The sequence below is a fragment of the Phalangium opilio genome, unplaced genomic scaffold (genome assembly GCF_054372755.1).
Source record: "Phalangium opilio isolate 3A_F unplaced genomic scaffold, DU_Popi_V2 ptg000003l_1, whole genome shotgun sequence".
NCBI lineage: Eukaryota > Metazoa > Arthropoda > Arachnida > Opiliones > Phalangiidae > Phalangium > Phalangium opilio.
The window spans coordinates 9,005,911-9,024,706 of record NW_028324145.1 but is presented as its reverse complement, the minus strand read 5'-3'; the positions used below and the strand labels follow the sequence as shown (position 1 = coordinate 9,024,706).

Here is an 18,796-nt window from a genome sequence, read left to right as displayed (position 1 = left end):
TCAATATCCCGCCATTTTTAAATATGGAGGTGTATTCCAACTAAAAACCATATTTATCTAGAGGAAACGTAAGGAGATGGTTCCCTAAAAATCTTTTTTAAATTTATACCGCCATTTTTCAAAATGGCCGTGAATTGGGAGAAAATACGCCATTTTTTTTCAAAACAATGAGGTTTTTCTTTTATTATTAGTTCTTGATTTTTTCTTAGACTTCTTATAAATTGTTTTTTAATTTTTCCGAATATGTGAGAGAGGTCACATAATAAAACATTTTTTTATTTTTTTAAATTTTCATTTTTGCAAATTTTTAGTATTTACTTTTACAATTACGTTAATATTATCTGGGATTTTTTTAGTGGGAATTTTGATGTTTATTTATTTTTTTTAATTTAGGACCCATTTAATAGATTTTAGTAATTAAAACATTCGAATCGATATTTTTTTCATAATCAATCAATTAATTAATCTGACCTTTCCGATATTATATTTTTTTGTACTTTACACCTCTATAATAATATTTAATTATCTTCTTCTTACTTCTTAATTAATTATTTTTTTCTTAATATAAACACCACTATAATTTTGAGATTCTTTATTTATTCATTTATTTTTTTTGGTTATTTGTTTATTTAAAGTATGACTAGAATATTTTTTACCTTTATTTTGTCCTCTCGTAAAAGTAAACAAAAATTAGTATATTTTTTTTAAAAAATGTTTTTTTTATCCCTAACTAATTAGGTATTGGGTAATTAAATACCCCCATTTCTTATTTTTATTATTAAATAACTTACAACCAACGTAAAAATTTGTGACAAAGAATTTAAATTTTTTATTTTCATTCATAGATGATTTTAAACGGGGGTCATCTATAAATTATGTCACAATTAGATTTGAGAAGGTTATGTGTAAGAGTCTTTGAGATTACCTTAGATTAGAAGACACGCTGTGACTTGAAACGTAGTTGCGAAAAATTGTCACATGATTTCAATTTGACTCAAAATTTCGAGACACGTGATGTTAGAACAAGTTCCATAAAACTTGTGTAACAAATAATTCCATACACGGTCTCCATTTACCCTTATTACTCCACATCGTGACGTCAGTTATTTCGATATCCAATCAAACCAAAAAGTGACATAATTCACAATAAACCCCCTAAAATTAATATCCCAATTAACACAATAATCTTATCTTAATTTTTATTTCATTAAACTCTTTTTTTCTTCTTAATTAATACTTCAATTTCTCCTCTACATTTTCTTCTTAATATTGCACAAACTATTAACTTTTTTTTATGATGGGGGAAAAAAGGTAAATATCTTTCATTTATTTACTCCTTTTTAGTAAAATGGACAACCAACACTGAAGGTTTTATTTTATTTTTTTTAATGACGTTGTTCAATTTTTGTATTTATTTATTTACTTACCATTTTTGTTTATTGGGAGGGAGTACTGCATCTGATGTGAAATTCTTATCATTGTAAATTATTTTTACGTCATTATTTTCAACAATATTTGGGGGCGGGAAATTGTGTAGAATTATTATCATATTTCTTTTGGAATTACATTTTTATTTATTTTTTTTTTAAGAAGAAAAAGCACCAATTAACTTTCGTGGATTTTTTGTTGTTGTGTTGTTGTTTGAAATGAAAAACGAGGAAAATAATTCATTCGCGTGTTCGGCTCGCGATTATTAGATTAATTTTTTAGTACGATTTTTATTTTATTCCACCCACGTGACCTGACGTCATAATGATTTTATATATAAACTACACACACTCCTCCGAAGTTTTCGAACATTTGTTTTTCTGTTCCGGAAGTTAAAACCAAAAATTTACACCATTTTATTTATTTTTCTTCTCGTCAATATCGCGCGAAGCTATTTTTTTTTGTTTATTTGTTTGGTCGCGTTCATGTGTTTTTAAATTAAATAATGGAATCACACACTTTTTTTTTAGTTAATTGATCATTCTCACACAATCACAGTTAAAAAATTTTAACACCAAGTTTATTTAGTTTTTTGTTTAGTATAGTAAAAAACAAAGAAACTAACAAAACCCAAATTGTTTGTTTCGAAAGTTTTTACGTCATTATTTTTTTTTTTTTGGAAAGAACAGGGTTTTTTTTATTTTGGTTTCGACTCGCGAAAGATAGGTTTTGTTTTTTAATTAACTCGTAATAAATTAATAATTAAAAGATGGTTCGCGTAACCATTTTTTAATCGCGAATGTATTTTTAATTGTTTTGTACGTTTTTTTATACTGAGATTCGTACAGGTTTTCGGGTTTTATTTTTAATTGGGTTGTGTTTTTTTTTACGCGGCTACGTCGTAATGATGAACGACTGCCTGCACGTTACTTCCCGAAGCACCACGTTGATTTTTATCCACCGAACCCTATTAATTTATGCACCCAATTAAGTATTTAAAATTAATTGCAAAGGTGTCAATGCAAAATTTGTCGAAAAACTTGTGTTATGAAAGGATTTTTTTGTAATTTTTACCTGAGGTTGGGGTTGTCCACTTAGCACGGAGGGCCTGCTTCCGTGTTTGGGTTTGTTCTCGGCGCTCAACCTTCTCTTATCGACTGTATTGGTCTTGAGGGGCAATGTGGCGTAAGGGGCTGGGTATCCCCCGGGCGGAGGTCCCATTCCCGGCATGGGTGGAGGGGGCGGTGGCCCGTTTTGTAAGTTGACCGGTGGTCGCTGAAATTGAGCCTGTTGGGGCTGGGGCGCACTCGTTAACGACTGGTGGTGCAACAGTGGCTTGGACTTGTCCGTCTCAACGCTGTACCGAGACGGATGAGGATGTGGGAGGGTGTTTCCGTAGGAACTGCGCTTTTCTGCCATGCGCACTGGATATCAATCATGGGTAATCAATTAGTAAAATGATCGTTGATAGACCATCTGCGTACGAACAGCGTTGCTCAACGAGTTGGCAAGCTAGAATATGGACTTTTAGACCACCTCTATACTAAACATAACGCAGTTTGGATGCCTGCTATGATTTTTAAAGCATCTTCTAGACTATAGGTACTTTGTTATTTATGAATCAAGTCAGGAACAATTTCATATTTGACTTAAGTCCATTGTCTTTCTCTTAGCTTGTCATTTCAAATCAACTATTCGTAGGCCAATGGTCTATTTTCATTAGAATAAACGAGATCCCCGTTTATTATGTATCGTAAGCATCAAAGCGATAGCCGTAGTAGAATGATGAAAAAAAGAGATTCATATGAGTGTTTGATCAAAATTCGTGAGACGTGTTATATAATTTTTGTAATTTGAAAAAAGTGGAAGCGATTGCGATATATATTTTATGTAAACAAAAAAGGGAGGTTATAATACCTAAAGTATTTAAGTAGAGAGTCTTACTGGCTAATACTGCTCGGCATCGTTTCTGTTCGCGTTTTACGTAAATACACGCTCCCGTTGAGACCAATAGAATTATGGCAAGAGAAACAGCCACTGGTATCACCACCGTCATTTGCAAATACAAGGGGATGTTGAGCTGGGGACCCGTCACGGGATATGAAGAGGAATCGGACAATGCTGCAAATGGAAAGAAATTTTGGAACAAAATGTATAGTATTAGTTAGCAAAGTTATTGCATCGTGGACATCAATTTGTTTCAAAAATTATTTTCTAAACCCCACACCTATCAAGGATTTAACCACATTTGTAGTTCAATTTTCGGACTCTAGAGCTTGTCTCACTTACAAAAACAGGGTTTATTCTGAATTTTCATAGAAATTATTGGGAACAGAACTTAAATATTTAGAAAATATATAGTGTCATGTCTAAAATAAGGAAATAATTTCGAAATTGTTTTCTGAACTCCATTGGAGTTTATCATTTGATATGAACTATTATGTCTTTTAAGATAAATCTATATAGTACAATTTTCAGACTGTTATGGCTTGTCTCATTCTCCGTTTCATTACAAACAGAGTACTAAATTCTCAAAGAAAAGAAAAGGAAGATGAGTCGGATGATGTGTATCCCAAAAATGAGGCCCTTGCAAAACGGGGACACACAAAGAAATTCCGTTTTACCCATTAATCTTTTGTAAGTTCCCCTCCCTGACTCAATGAGAGGGTTTTTGTAAAGAAGCACCCTGTACTTGGCCCCTCAGCACCCTCACCTCCTCCTTCCAGGGAAAATCTGAACATCAAAAGAGCAGAGCAGAACCTCATGCAGTCCTTGCTTGCTCTTACGTAACAATGGAATGGTGCCCCGTCGTTGCTAAGCCTAAGAAACATTCGTGCTCTCGCGTTCCATTTCTAGTTCGCGGATTTCTAGTTCAGGTTTTCGTCTAAGAAGCAAAGTTCTTAGAGGTTCGTAAGACCAAAGACCTCCCCTGCCTGTTATGCTTGGCGTCGAGGAAATATCAGTTACATGTTAAAGCAGGCGATACATTTAGTAACTTAGCGGAACCATTTTCTTAAGTTTCTAGTTTTCAATTACTAGGTCTAGAATTGTTGCTTTGATATAGTTTAGTTTTTGGGTTGGGAGAGCGTATCGTATAGTTACTTGAGAAGTTAGTTTCAATTATTATAACCGTGAACCATAACGTTCCTTGTCAAATTTTGAGTGGTACCACATTAGTTCCTTTTAATTTATGACCTTTAACCTTGTTTGAAGGTCAGGATTGTTGGTGCCTTTTGTCTTTCTTGTCTTTAAACTACTTACAAAACGCGTTAGATAAAATAATATTAGCGTATATACAGCTTAGGAAGATCTACTATAGTAAGAGTTCAAAGGTCGTACATAATCTTCTTTAGGAAGATCAACACAAGAAAGGGTTCAGTTGTCAAAACCTTTCTTCGAATCCCTTAAATGTATTTTGTCATGAAACTTAGTAACAAATTGTAACTTGCACTTTTATAATCGCATTTACGAAAAAGAACGCAATTCCAGCAAATTGCAGTTGTAACATTGTAGTATATTATTTCTTATATTGTAACCATGACAACTTAATACATAAAAGGCGCGCAATGAATTTTTTTTTTTTTTTTTTGGACAAAATGTGCAGCACGTGAATTTGATAAGAGGGCGGGAAAGAAATCAAAAACATTGAACCGAAAGTGAAAAATGACTGGCTGCTGCTGGTGGTTACCATGACAATAACGGTGATAAAAAAGAAACGATAATTGGGGAGCAATCTCTCCCAGGCACGCTATCTTTCAACCTCCCACCCACTCCCCCTCCCGTTAGATAGCTTTTTAAGTATATATATATATGAGACCTCAGGCCTTACAGACAGCGAGCGGCTAATGCTATACCGTATTAACGGAGGAAATTGGTAAAAAAAAAATATCAAGCTATCCTATAGTAAAGGCCCCATAGCAGAAGCTACTTGATGAAGAGACTAGGGACGGACATACGGTGTGTGCAAAGATCTCGAGGTCCTCTTTTTCACAAAAATAATCGATTGACGTCGTCGTAGAAGTTAGATGTAATGGTTAAGGTTAGATTGTTCTAAATACTTTCAAGTTAATAGATTTCTAATAGGCCTGTATCATAATGCATAACCTATATTGTGTAACTCAGTGTTTCTGGGAACAAAAAAAAAAAGGTTTTCCAACGATTTGCCGTGTTGTTTTAGCCATTCCAAAGTACGTAACTGTAATTAACTTTGACCCCCGTCCAGAGCTTTGAAAGCAAAAAAACCCAAACATTCCCTAAGTCTTAACCCTAACGAAAAATCGATGAAGCAGACGAATGTTGGCCTTAGATAGGGGCTAGCTCGGCCCTTCCTGTCTTATAAGGAGTTAAAACAACAAGTATTTCCTAACCTCCTCCTTCGGTTCGCACCGTCAATGTATCGCTTGGATCACTCTGTCCGGCTTCGCTGACCGCTGTCATGTACAGTTGGTAACGCGTCCCTTCTTGCAGGCCCGTTAGCGAGTACTTTTTGCCAGCCGTGCCTGGAATCGTCAGTTCTGTCCATGGTCCGTATTCCCCTTGATAGTGTAGGATGAAATCTGTAAAAAAGAAAAGAAAGAGAAAACTTTAGTCTGAAGCTCTTTTTTGTCTTTTTGAAAATGGAGTTGTAGTAGAGTTAGGGCCTTTGCAATAAGGGAGTGCGTTAACCCTAAAATATCGACCCTTAACTTCATCTTAGTTAGGTGCTAGAGTAACGTCACTGACTAGACTGCCGCTTTAGCAAACAGCTGGGTGGTTTTTAGTTTTCGTTAAATTTGGTAAGCCTGGCGAGACATCAGGGATTTTGTGAATTATTATGCGAGGAAAAGGGATAAGGTTCTTAAGTACAATAGCACGAACCCGTGTCATACATAGTGTTCCGACTAGGAGGATGCATATCTACCATTTACACCAGGAGGTCAGGCTTCAGGTGTTACACAATGGTGGAGTCAAAAGCCAGGCCTCCTTGTGTAAACGGTATGAATTCTCCTTGTCTGAAAACAATGTATGCCTGACGAAGTTCAAAGCTCCTCGTAGTGCATAGTATGATCTCAGGTACACCTAAATCACACGTTCTCGGTGATATGACCTTAACCGTGTTTATTTTGGTTATTATAAGCTAGTAATCTTATTAACAATGTTGTTGTTGTTCCTGTCGTGTTGGCCCTAAGCTCAGCGACGAAAATCAATAAACCAAATATTCAAATTGGTTTGGTCCGAAGTAGATTACAACCAAAGGTTAAATTTTTGTTTCAACGGTACCATTAAGGAAACATTGCAAAACAAACAAACAATCGTATTTAAATGGGGTTTACACTATCAATTACGTGCATTTCAACCCAAAGAAAGCTCTGAGACATGAGAGGCTGAGACTAAGTATCCCACGCATTCGCAGCCCCTTTAAAAAGAAGAAAAAAAAATGAATTTATACGCATCGTTGCTTACTAGCCTCATCTTTTTTAAGTAAAATACAACTGTCATCTTTTTTCACGCACCATCCTTTTCATAATAATAAATGAAAAGAAATATTGCACCACGAGGAACCTAAAAATTAGCTAAAGAGTCCTAAGCTATAAAGCGTAAAAAAAAACTGTTCTCCTAAATGGAGATAGAAACATACAGAAGCTGCATGTGCGGATTGACATCCGGTAAGGGCTGGCTGGGGCTTCGCGGCTTTTTTTATACCCCTGCATTTATTTTGCTGTCTCTTAAGAGTTATTGACGAAGATGGAGAAATAGAGAAGTATCCAAGAGAGAGAGAGAGAGAGAGAGAAAGAAAGGAATATATATATGAGACAAGACGAAAAAAATGTGTTCTTCCTTCAGTAGATTGGTTAATTACGGACTCGGCTGAATGTTAGACCATCCCCCCTCCCCCACAGAAATAAGATTCCCTATAGCTAAGAGTGTATTCAATTTACTAAGAATATGGACTTAGAAGATAAAGAAAGCCTTATCATACAGGGTGTTTCAAAAATGGTAATTATTGAACCCATGTACAGTCACTACAGTGGGTTTGTTCCATGGAAAATGTATCTAAGGTACACCCTAAAGAAGTTACGATATTGTTTTATGGAAGACCCTTTTTCAGTTCCTTACTTAAATTTAAGGGATCTTCCATGAAACACACTTTAATGCTCCGAACTTGTTTAGGGTGGCCCTTTGTTACATTTTCGACTCAATTGATTTCCCAGATATAGAACCATGTGCGTTCTTTACATTGTTATCATCGTTAGAGATAAAATTAGCAGACGAAATTTCTGTTTCTATATTCTTAGTATAACGTGAATTAATTCTTGCCTACCAATGACGTAAAACCTATAGAACCAACCACGAGCTCGAAGAAGTAAAAAAAAGCAGAATCTCATTTCTAGTCCTTCTTCACCAGATTGTGGGAATCTGATGACGACGATTCGGATTGGATCGAGTGTAAACCGATACCGCTATGCATCATGGGGCTTTACGATCCCCTTATTTCATTCTATCTATCTTTTACTTAGTTCGCAATGGGGGGATAGAAACTAGTAATTCTTTTTTATTTTTTATCAAAGTGGCTTCCTATGGTGGTGGACAAAAGTTCAAAGATACTAAGGTTAACATAAATCTATCAAAATTGACCTCTTCCCGCTAAGACCTTGTCAAATTTTAGTTTTAAGTTTCTACCAAGTAGTGATACATAGTTTATTAGGGAGAAGGTATAAATTCGCGCCACATTTCCAGCTTTATCTCCAGTCCAAACGTAGGCCCGGAGTTTTTAATCCGCACCGCCTCTAAATTACAACCAGCATCTCATTGGTTCTTGAAAACTGACGTCAGCGCGACTCGAATGACGAAAATTACTCTGTATTTTCCGACTGAGGAGAGACGAAATAGCCCGGCCTCCTTTTACGTCCCCCTTGTATTTTGAAAGGGGGGCTGGAACTATGGCGCGCGAATACTTAGGCATCTTATACCTTCTCCCTAATAAACTAGATATCTCCTCTTGCAATAATGGGACTGCAATACGCCTAAAAGAAGAGAACGGAATTGAGAGGGGGGGGACAGGGGTGGATACCGTCAATACGGTTGGTTATTTGGCAACCTTGTTGCTACAGCTTATTTATAAGACCGTGGAATGGTCCTAATATATTGACGTTCTTGCGCTATTCTCCTTTTCTTTCTGTTGACAACTGGAAAACGATTTCTTTTTACATTAAAATGAATGGGAGATGCTGTAGAAGGAATCGATTTGGAACCTAGTCCCTCTGTAGACCTATTTCTTATATCAAATTGATCTAAAAATAGGCAGGAGCCCGGGTTTGCCCTTGCCCCCAAAGGTTTCCATTAAACGAAGCACGGAATCGCCGAAAAGGGCCCCTGACGAAGTATGCTTGGGAAATGCGAATTCCCAATGCAGAGAGAAATGATGACGGTTCATTTGAATATTTTTCCCTCCCTCGTTTCGTTTATTCCAGAGTCCAGACCCTTTTCTGACGTATATACCCTCTCACCATCACCTTATGACTTCCAGAATGACGTAGGAAACTAAATTAAGTTTAGGCACGGAAACGCGATGGGCCTTTTATTATTTCCCTGATACATTGTATCCTCCAACTCTAGCTAGCTCCTTTATCAGAAATCTTTCTTTAAGATTCTGTTAAAGGGATATTGAAGTCAATAAAAGAAATAGGGGGACATCTATAAGAAATAGTAAAGGCGTTGATCTAGCGTCATCTTCCCTTTATTGGATGAGAAAAAGTAGTTCCCAATAGGCATCTTTATAGTCTTTAGCTTAGCGGTCCTGCATAAGTAGTGTCCCTCATAATATTTTTTCTTTCGTTTTTCCTCAACCCCTGGGCTGGGGTGCTGTACCATCAGTTTTATTTGATTTAGGCTTAACGTTGCCAAGGCTTAATGTTAGGACTAAAAGGTATTGGTGGCGGGAAGATAAATAGGCCCAGCGCTGTCATAAATAATTAAGATCATTTTAGACGTTTATTAAAATGGACGTTCGCCTTGTAGCAGCTCATGAAGGCAGCAACGGAGGGAAGGAGTGAAGGAGAAACGTTAAGTTTATTTAATCGATCAATATCGCATATTTTAATCGAATTAGAATAAACTGCACGTATATTCTGAGCCAGATTTTCGCGTCTTGTACGCTATAGATTTTTTTATCCAATAAGATCGATGACCTGCCGATAAACTAGATCGAAGCAAACAACTTTCTTTCTTTTTTTAGGCGCGAAACTTTCGCTGTCTTTTTCTGTGCACAGTATTTTTAGCTCTATAGATCCCAGGGATCAAAGCGAAAATGCGCGTAACAAACCCCCAAACACCCCTCACTGGTCAAGCTAAGTAAGGTTCAGAACTTGATCGTACCAACGTTACTGGAATAAGAAATAGGGTTACTTACGAGTGACTGGTCCACCGGGTCCTGGTTTCTGTTCCCATTTAAGGCCGATACTCGAGGAACTTTGAGATTCAACCCAAACTGACGGAGCTGTCGGTGGATCTAATTAAAAGAAAGATAATAATTTTAATTAGAGTTAGGGTTAACATGATAACAAAATTTCGTACTTCAAACGTAAATAGTAAACAAGACTTTCAAACAAAAAAATGTATGCTCCTTTTCCAACACGGTAGGATATACAGCGATTAGCATAACCATATAATACTCTTCGGAAGTATGGGGGGCTATACAAGTACGCATCGTTTATAAAAGGGTATAGCGTCATCTAGTGGCCGTCTTTCTCGTAAAGGGTCGCGTAGTTGTACTCTAATGGCCAATTTGCCTACTGTGGTAATAACACGAGTGAGACGACCAAGAATGGAAAATCACAGTATTCTGAATCAGTTTCAACTTTCAAGGAGAAGCTTTTTAAAACCGGTGGCGCGACAATCTCTATAGTTTCGCCACTCGCAAGGGAAATACTTATGTCCACAAGGCAGACCCATACGTATGAGTAGAAGTATAGGGTTATGGTATTAGTCTACTGATGCTCTATAACGTCCATATTTTATCAACTTATCCAAGCGAATCTCTTGAATTTACAATTTTTGGGTAATTCTATCCTGACGATTAAATTGCTTCGCCTATGTTGGGTTTTAGTCGAAGCTGTAAACACTTTAAGGGCCAGCAGAGGGGTTAGTTCTTGTAAGGTCTATGTCCGACGTCTATTTTAAGTAGACAGCCTGGAAAGAGTAACGGCGTACTAGCGGCGTAGGCTATTATTAGACTTAACTGGTCTGGGAAATTTCCATCGTAAAAGGGGTTTTAAAATTAGGCGAGCGTTGGACGTTAAATGATAAATGACCCAGAACGTACGTGAACCAACGAATAAAACCAAAGCAAAGATAAAGTGCTTGCCTAACTGCTAGAAACTGAGAACTCTTCCCATGAAGTTATTTCATTTGACCATTGTAATTTTGTACGAACCAGTATGATATCAAGTGAAAATAACTTAGCTCAAAATGCGTAGAGCTATGAACGTAAGGTCTTTAGGCTCAAGTTCTCGCCCGATTTAGGCTCAAGTTCACGGCTCAAGTTCACGCCCGATCTAGGCTCAAGTTCACGCCCGATTTAGGCTCAAGTTCACGCCCGATTTAGGCTCTAGTTCTTGCGCAATACAGGCTTAAAGTAAAAATTAGGCTTTAAAGTGTTTCTTCCGCTCTGTAAATATGAAATTCAAATAATTTTCATGGGAGAATGACATAATTTCACGATGTTAGAGGGGCACTACCACTAGCAGCATGCACGCTCGCAAACGTAATGGTTGCCCTAATATGGTAGAGCGTGGCCCAGCACGGAAGGCTTTCCATTTGAGTTTCATGAACCATTTTCTCTCTACTGCCAGCCTTACCCTTCTCTCCGAGGATGTCGATTGCGACTGCGATTTTCAGGCTTTGCAGAGGAGAAGAGGGGGGGAGTAGTTTGGCGGGGCATATCGGTTCGTTAAATAGCCATCAGCTAACAAGCTTCATAAGCAGGGACACCATTTTTCTGTCCATTAAGGGTTCTACGAAAAGGGATAGGTGAGTCGAGGTAGAATGAGAGAGAGCCTAGTTTTTGCCCAGTCGCTTCGTTTAACAATAACGACCATCTCTCCTCCCACGCATTAGTTCCAAGTTTTCGGTTCAAGAGTTCATTTCATCTAGAATTTTCTGTGCAATGGTAACGCTTTCACCGATTATATTAAACGGGAAGTAGATAGGGTTGTAGTGGATGTTAAGAGTGAGATAGGTTGTATTCGACTGAGTTTGCACTATTTTCAAATATGTAAAATATGTAAGATTTTATAATGCGCGAAAATTGGGGAATATATGAGATTTGATACCATTTACACCGCAGGAGGTCAGGCTTCTTGGCGCACATAGAGCAGTACTAAGTGCCAGACCTCCTGGTGTAAATGGTATTAATCCTCCTAGCCTGAAAAATATGTATATAGGGAGCTTTCGGTTGGGGGAGGAGCTAAGATTCGTGAGATAATTTTCACGGTGGGTTGAATACAGAAGGAAAGCTGATACCCACCAATATGGCTGCCAGAACCTTGGCAAGACTTTAGGAGGGTGTGACGTACTACTCAGCCAACTGAAAGCTATCTATAAGGTTGAGCTTGGCTTGCCATTTAACCCTAGTATATCAGTTTTTAGAGTAAACTACGATTGATTAAAATGTATATAACTTAAACATACATTTACTTCGCTAAGAACTCTATTAGATTATTAATAACGGAACGAAAGTTCTGCCCTAGCTGCTAGCAATAACGTTTTTCTTCTATTTCCCCCATAACACCCAAAAGGTTCTTTCCCTATAGGAGGTTTCGACAAATGGATGAACTCGCGGGCGATATATATTTTTATCCAAACGTCTATTCATTTTGATAATATGTTTTTCCGAGGACGCGTTAGTTTGTTTGAATAAGCCCCGGAGAGGATGTATGCAGCGGAAAAGAATCGTTAAAAGGGACTTTTAATAAGTTTGGGGCAAAAGAGAGTGCTTACCAAGGCCTAGAACGAAACTAAAAAAAGATGAACACTTAAAGGGAGGTTGACGTGATACCTTCATCCAAGAAAACTACGTCAAAATTAAATTTAGGCTATTTTAATTTTAAACTGGTCATTCAGAAATGGTTCCTTAATGTTCTCCTATGTTTTAGGTCTAGAAGAATCGACTAAAAATGGCTCTTCATCCTCTCTTTAAGGCTTAGCCCTTTAGCGCGTAAGCGAAATGTTTCCCTACCACCATCACCACCACCCACTAATAAACAGCTTCAAACTACGCCCAAGGATGTATGGTGGCATGCACGCTCTCGGACTGCGAAATTTGCGCGAGCGAGCTAGCTAGCTCTTGGGCTTCTTTTTTCTCTCTCCCCCAAATTTCCCATCTTTTCCATCCATCCCATCCTCTCTCTCGCCTCTCCTCTCCTCTTTTCTCATCCGGCAATCTTCTCTTCCTCTTCCGTTGGTCTTCAAATCGATACCCGAGCAGCGCGAGAGAAGTAAACAAGTAGCTCCGGTTACCTACGAAATGCGTGTGTATGTGTGTATCTAACAGAAGTGTGGTGTGACAGTTTGGGTGTTAGTTAAGATACAAAATGCCTTGGATGCTAAGCCTAACGTTTTAGGGTCATTGATTGTTTTAAGGGTTTTATTGAAGGCGGTTTGACCGGGGTATAGCTTAAAATTTACTGACGTTATCTCTTTAAATAATAAGCAAGGGTTTATTTAGTTTCTATGAAAACATGGGTACTTTTAATTTATGTAAATAGTTTTTGTTAAAAGGTTCAATATATTATAACATAATTTAATAAGGTATGTTACATAAGTTTGTCACTGGTTACAAACTGGAGCTTGTCATGAAACGACGTAGATGAAACGTCATAGATTTTTGTAAAGCTACGTCTGGTAAGGCACTGCATGTCAAAGGCTTAGTACAGACTAAATAGGAAGATGGACTACAAAACCGAGTGTAATCCTCAATTCTGGCGTCGTTCTCGAATTAGCTCGAGCTGTAAGTCTCTAGCATTACGAAGTATAGGTAGTGTCCTACTTATTGAAAATATCTTACAAACTATCTTTCATGCACCATAAAATGGGCTTAAAGTTTTGGTCTAAAAATGACAGACGACAAACGGAGTAAAACCCTTCTACCCCAAAATCCGGTCGTATTTGTACGTCAAACCTTCCATAAAATTTCCTGGCGCTTGTGGGCTTACGTAAAAGCTCGGTGGTACTTTCTGGCTGGTTCCTTTCTTTGAAAAAATTTAAGCCAGCTAGCGTGGACTATAAAATGGACTTTTGTGGCCAGCTTAGCTCGATATTTGGAGGAAATGGGCGGGAAAATAGGGGAAGAGGGGGAAGTTTGGGTATACAACAATCGCGAAAAGGGATAGGAAAGCTAGCGGCCCTTTTCGGGAACAACCGATCGATGGTGAAATAAGTTTAAGGCCAGTCGAGTATGGGAGAGAGAAGACGTCCCAAAGCATTGCAGCCAAGCCAGTCAAAAAGTCCCGCCTATACATAGTTTTCAGACTAGGAGGGTTGCTACCATTTACCGTAGGAGAACTGGCTACTTGTTAGTACTGCACTCTGTCCGCCAAGTAGCCCGGCCTCCATGGTGTAAGTGGTATCTTTCCTCCTAGTCTGAAAACTACGTATAGGCTTTCTCCCTTTTGGTGGCTGCGCCGCATTGCCTCGTGATCTGCATAGGTTATTGCTCCGAAGCTTCCCGCCTTCCTCGTTCCCTTCTCTGTACTGCACGGTAAACACTGTCGCGTCCCCAATCTATAAACAAGCGACGGAAAGTTTAGCGACGCGACGTTTCAACATTTGACGCTCGAGGGAGATAATGGCCATGCACAAGCTATAATACTCGCTTCCAATAAATGTCTCTGGGCGAACTAATAAGACTTGTAAACCAGCGGAGAGCTCGAACTAACTCGTCTCTCTTCATCCCTCAGCCTTAGAAGTTATTGGAAGATAATACCATGCGGGTGATATTGGGTTTATTTCTGTACGAGTTCGAACTCTGACCCCCCAAGATATCCTTCCTTGAATGGGCGTATCTCATTGTTCCTTTAGATTTATAGGATTTTAAAACGGTGATGACGTTATACTTAACTTAAGGTAAAATCTAATTTAATTACGAAAGTGAACTGAAAGACAATTCTAATTTTAATTAATTAAAGGGTCATCCTTAAAACACCCAAATCATGACCCGGACGGAAAAATGTCACAGGAATTACATTTTCGACTTAAAATCGCCCTAAGTACATCCCCCTTAATTTATGTAAGACTTATCAGAACAGAAACATCAATAAATTAAACAAATATCACTTTGAACCATTAGTAAAACTCAAAACTAAGTCCCCCAAATCTATATTCATAAATTTTGGGCCCATTAATTTACATCGATTAGTACAGTTATCTTTTCCAGCAACGGCTGCCTTCAACTGTATGCAGTAATCCTTCTCCATATATAAATTATAAATTCATTATTATCGAACCATATTCCGAAATCCTAACCTCGTAAATCAAGTAACTCCCAACCTTTCCTCTCTCTAAAACTTACTAACTATAGTTACTTACTAACTACCAGGCCCCATTGTCTAATTCAGAAACTTAATAACGCTCTAACTCCCTTGATAAATTCGATGAACGTCATTCGATAATGTCATCCACCCACCCATCCACCATCCCTCCATTTTCAAACTATAGTAGTTCTCTCTTTGATTCTATTTCAGGACACTCGTCGTCCGATTCAGGGGGACTTTACCCCCCCCCCCCCCCTTCGCCCTTTATTTGAACAGACCCTAAGTTGTCAATATTTAGATTAATAAGGAGACAATAGGAGAAGAAAATTGTTTTTGAAAATTCCAATAATGAAATTCGCGAGAAAGACAAGAATGGGAAGGTGAGGTATAAGAGATGATGATGATAATATTATTGATTTACAGAAGCTGAGAAAATAAGTTTCCTAAAGTCGGTTGGTAGGTTGGTTGACCCCGAGTGTACCCCCCTCCCTTTCCCTTCCCCCTAACCTCTCTTAAAAATTCTAATTTTGTTTCAAAATGGGCATACATTAACCGAAGGATTACGCTTCAGTTTCCTTTTTTAGTTTTGCGAATGATTTTTTTCCCCTTTGCAATTTGAATCATTTTAAATATATGCGAATAAATTTGTTATACATCTAAGGAAGGAATTTTAGGGGTCAACATCCTGTTTTATATTTTTATGTGGGTGATATGACGATTTAATTTGACCCATGACCCCGTATGTTATTTAAGGAATTTTGCGTGTTTGTATCCATTGGGTTTTCAATTACCAGAAAACCTTTATTGTAAAATATTTGAGACTTCGCCCCTTTTTTTTTCTAATGAGTGTTGGAAGATTTAGTTATTATTAAGATTACAAAGAAAACGTGTAACGCCTACGTCAAAGATGAGAGTACGATTCGTGTGTTTGCTCATCACGTGGCCCTTGCTTGAGTATTGTGGTCCTTATTCTGGGTGGTAACCCTGACGATACCATCTTTGGCGCAAGCAACACCCATCAATTAAAAACATTATCTTTCTTTGAGGGTAAACGTCAAATTATCTTGGCAAGAGTTAATTTCGGGTCTAGAAAATGACTTAAGGTTGTATCGACGTTATCATAACGTGTCTTAGGAAGAAAAATGTACACGCTCCTTAGGGTCTGGTCTGTCTAGCGATAGGGTCATTAAGGATATCTTGTAAGAAGGATTTTTGGTGGTTTTTGACTAATGATATTTTGTCAGGGAAGGAAATTTTTCAGGTGTTTCGTGCATGACTATAGGTGACGGTATGGTTAGGGCGTACCTAAGATTATTTTCTTTCTTCAAGATTAGTTTGCAACCTAGAGAAGCCTATGGCGGATTAATACATAATGTAAACCTTTATTGAGGACGTAAGATTTTGTGCCAACCAAAACCGTATTCCTAATCGATGATTTGCGTCATTCCACAGCTAGTTTCTAAATAATTTTTAAAATATCTTTATCCTAGATCTAGAGTTTGACGCCCATGCTGTGATATATTATGTTTTTAAATATTGACGTCACGTAGCTAAGCCTTGGCGTGTTTCTCGATATACCTTTGGAGTATAGTGGTATTGAGATGGTAGGAGCTACGGGAACGTGACGTCAATATTGGTATAGTCTAAATTGTTTGGCCTGAGCTGACGACGACTACCAATATGGTCGCCAAAATCGAGATAAGAGATAGGAGGGTGTGACATCACGAGAAAGTTCGTAGTAGCAGACTATAATCTGACTTTAAGGAACGAATCATAGTCCCGGTCATAATGGGATTTCTACTCTCTGACCGTTTAAGATACAGGCTCCATGCTCTGACCAAAACAGGAGAGAGGCTTTGCGCGTTGCGTGCAACCTCTATTATAGTACTTATAGAAGCGTAAACGCGTTAAGACAATAGCTATTTTAAGTTTCGAGCTCGTAAATATTTGCGGTCTCGCGATTTGCGTATTATTAATCAATATTTTCACCAGTTCCCGCGTTATACTCCGAACTCCGCGCCTATCAAACTCGAAGTAGGCATAGCTATCACGGCTTGCTTCAGAAATGACTTTCCATGATGAAAACTCGTTATAAACTGACCTAGAAATGTTCCCTCTGTGAATATTACGACTATATTATGTGACCAACTCGCGATTTGCGAATGCTTTCAACTGCGGTATAGTTATAATATTGTAAACAAGGGACAACCATAAATTAATTACAAATTGGTATTTAAATTCCCCAATGAATTAATAGGCCAAAAGTCGCGTTCATACCGTTATTTTAGTTAGGATTATGTTTTCAGGGTTCGTACGGTACCTGGAAAACCTGGATTAGTCAGGGAATTGAAAATGGGGTGAAAAAGTCTGGGATAAGTTAAGGATTTTAATTAATTTCCTAAAACGTTAGGGATAAGTCATGGATTTCCTTTGATATATCAAACCATGCTTCGAGCAATGCCAAATATGGGCCAGGTGTGATAAAGTGGGCTTAAAATGGTCAGGGATATTGTCATGGCAAAATTTGGTCAGGGATAATCTAGAAAAATTAGGGAGTTTTAATATAAAATTTCGTCCGAACCCTGGTTTTCTAATCACGTAGTGTGAAGAAGGTTGTTAAGATTTTTATGGCACAATATAGCAATGCAATTTCAATCACAACAAATAAACCTTGTTTGTCTATATGTTTGTGTTTGTTAGTAAAAATTGCAGTCTGAACACACCCTTAAACCTTCGTTTTGAAATTAACCTATTTTATGCTAAATCTCGAAAGCCAATAAAATGCAAGGTAGAAAAGACACTGTAAGATTTAGCACTCTATCAAAATTCTGGAGTTATAATAAAAATCCACTAAAGTGGTTAATAATATCTTTAGCAGACCTCTTAAACCAAATTGACCCCGCCTAGCCGATCAAGTCCATTAGTTTTAAACTGTCCAGTTTTGCGACCACCGCCTGCGAGCGCCACCACGGTCCGAATTTCCGAAAAATTGCACGACGTTGAATGCAAAATTTATGAAGTCGATTTATTTTTATATGAGCGAGGGTTCATTAAACGATTCAGCTAATTTAAAACGTTATTTTCTTTTTCCAATCCATAAAAAAGGGGAGAGGTAGTTGATAGAAGTTCATATTGTTGAAGTAAAATGTTCGGAACCTTCCTTTAAGTCGTGTTTGGGTGAGCTAGACTAATCATTATGTATAACGAAATTTACCTCGCTAATAATCTACCTCGTTGCGCCTTACACCTCGCGTTGCAACTAACCAATGAAATCAGCGTTAGAAACACGTCATAATATTCAAGCCCGGCCCACAAAACCCGCCTGGAAATATGGGGACACAATGAATCCTGGTAGTGTCAAAAGGTTTCCAAGTAATACACTTCTGTAACCACGTCAATTTAGAACAATCCCCACCATTTTATAAATTACTTAAGGTCAGTAATCTCGCTGGACGGAATGGACCGTTTTATTGCGTCATTGAAACATTAGTGGTCCCCGGATTTCCAGTGTTAAAACAGTAACAGTAAAAAACAGCGCAAGAAGATAAAATTTAGGCTTACCAGTATCAGGGGTAGTAGCGGATACTTCCTGCGAAGATGGTCCACTTCCGGCGTTGTTAAAAGCCTTGACCACGACTGTGTAAGCTGTGGACTTTAGTAGACCAGTCAGGGCGTATTCCTCTTCCAACGTCTCCCCAAAGTCGACCGTTTTGTAGGCGAAAGGTTCCACGGATCCTTGAACTTTGTAACCGATGTAGTAACCCTTTAACTGTCCATTCCATTGGTCCTTAGGCGGTGGCTTTACGTCAGTGTTGTTGTTATTGTTGAGTAAGGTCACGAACATGATTGGGTTATGTGAA

The 18,796-nt window shown here is 38.0% G+C and overlaps 1 protein-coding gene across 3 annotated transcripts in view; it reads right to left on the bottom strand.

Moving 5' to 3' along the window:
• Window positions 1–152: 152 nt before the first annotated feature.
• Window positions 153–18,796, bottom strand: part of LOC149717604 (cell adhesion molecule Dscam1-like) — a 53,548-nt gene continuing 34,904 nt past the window's right edge. For 2 of the 3 annotated variants that reach the window (XM_089840238.1, XM_089840230.1), the window contains 6 exons: window positions 18,498–18,735; window positions 9,818–9,916; window positions 5,796–5,984; window positions 3,346–3,549; window positions 2,503–2,852; window positions 153–2,395 (listed from right to left, as the gene is read on the bottom strand). In XM_089840238.1, the coding sequence (XP_089696364.1) occupies window positions 2,315–2,395; window positions 2,503–2,852; window positions 3,346–3,549; window positions 5,796–5,984; window positions 9,818–9,916; window positions 18,498–18,735 (1,161 nt within the window). In that variant the 3' untranslated portion in view covers window positions 153–2,314. The remainder of the gene's footprint in view (window positions 2,396–2,502; window positions 2,853–3,345; window positions 3,550–5,795; window positions 5,985–9,817; window positions 9,917–18,497; window positions 18,736–18,796) is intronic. The other variant, XM_089840234.1, reaches the window with a different exon arrangement.